Source organism: Aptenodytes forsteri, unplaced genomic scaffold (genome assembly GCF_000699145.1).
Source record: "Aptenodytes forsteri isolate BGI_AS27 unplaced genomic scaffold, ASM69914v1 Scaffold467, whole genome shotgun sequence".
NCBI lineage: Eukaryota > Metazoa > Chordata > Aves > Sphenisciformes > Spheniscidae > Aptenodytes > Aptenodytes forsteri.
In genome coordinates this window covers 311299-312187 of record NW_008795298.1, presented here as the reverse complement: position 1 = coordinate 312187, position 889 = coordinate 311299, and the positions used below count along the sequence as shown (strand labels likewise).

At 55.6% G+C, this 889-nt stretch overlaps 1 protein-coding gene across 1 annotated transcript in view; it reads left to right on the top strand.

Annotated features, from left to right (window-relative positions):
• The window catches only part of FGF5 (fibroblast growth factor 5), a 5098-nt gene extending 4780 nt beyond the window's left edge, over window positions 1-318 (top strand). The window contains exon 3 of the mRNA XM_009279312.1: window positions 142-318. Coding sequence (XP_009277587.1) covers window positions 142-318 — 177 coding nt within the window. The remainder of the gene's footprint in view (window positions 1-141) is intronic.
• The last annotated feature ends 571 nt before the right edge of the window (window positions 319-889 follow it).

Below are 889 nucleotides of genomic sequence, written 5' to 3'. Positions count from 1 at the left end.
TATGTGGCATGTGGCGCTCAACAAGCGGCCAAGCGGGGCTCGCCCTTCCACCGCAGCCCGCGCTCGGGCCGCCAGTGGTATGTGGCGCTCAACAAGCGGGGCAAAGCCAAGCGGGGCTGCAGCCCCCATGCCCGGCCCCAGCACGTCTCCACGCACTTCCTCCCCCGCTTTCGACAGCCCCAGCCCCCCGAGCTCGCCGTCACCGTCACCCTCCCCGAAAAGAAGCCCCCGCCGCCACCGAAACCAAAGGTCGCTCCGTCCCCGCCTCGGAAAAATCCCAGCCCCGTCAAGTACCGGCTGAAGTTTCGCTTCGGGTAGTGCACCATGGCAGGGATGCTGGCACGGGAAAGAGCGGGCGCCTGGGCAGCTTTTGGGGGTGACCCCGTGGGAGACCTGCGTCCCCTCTCCCCAGACAGACGTGGGGAGACTCCGGGTAGCCGTGTTGGGCTCGGGGTCTTCTCTTTACCCTGCAAACTGGACGGCATCCTCGGAGGTGTGTGCTGGGATGACATAACTTGGGCTTTCCAAGAGTATTCCTGTGGCGAACAGAAAACACTTGATGGACTTCGGGTTAATTTTCTGTTGTTGAAAGACGCAGAAAGGTACCTCTATGGCGAACATATTTTCTTACATTATTTTCACTAGTGACTCTTTTGACAATCATTTTCATACAAGAGAGATGTTCAGAGCCAACCTCTTAAGTGCTTTTTTTTCCTTTTAGGTTTTTTTTGCATCTCCTTTTTGCTGCACTTTTTTCCTCCAGCCATACCTCAGACACCATATATCCAGGTCTGCCCCTTCCCCTTCTCTTACAAACCAACTTCTCCCTTCCACAACAAAACAATGAGACCAAGCCCAACAAATTCATTCACCTTATCTGTGGTGCAAG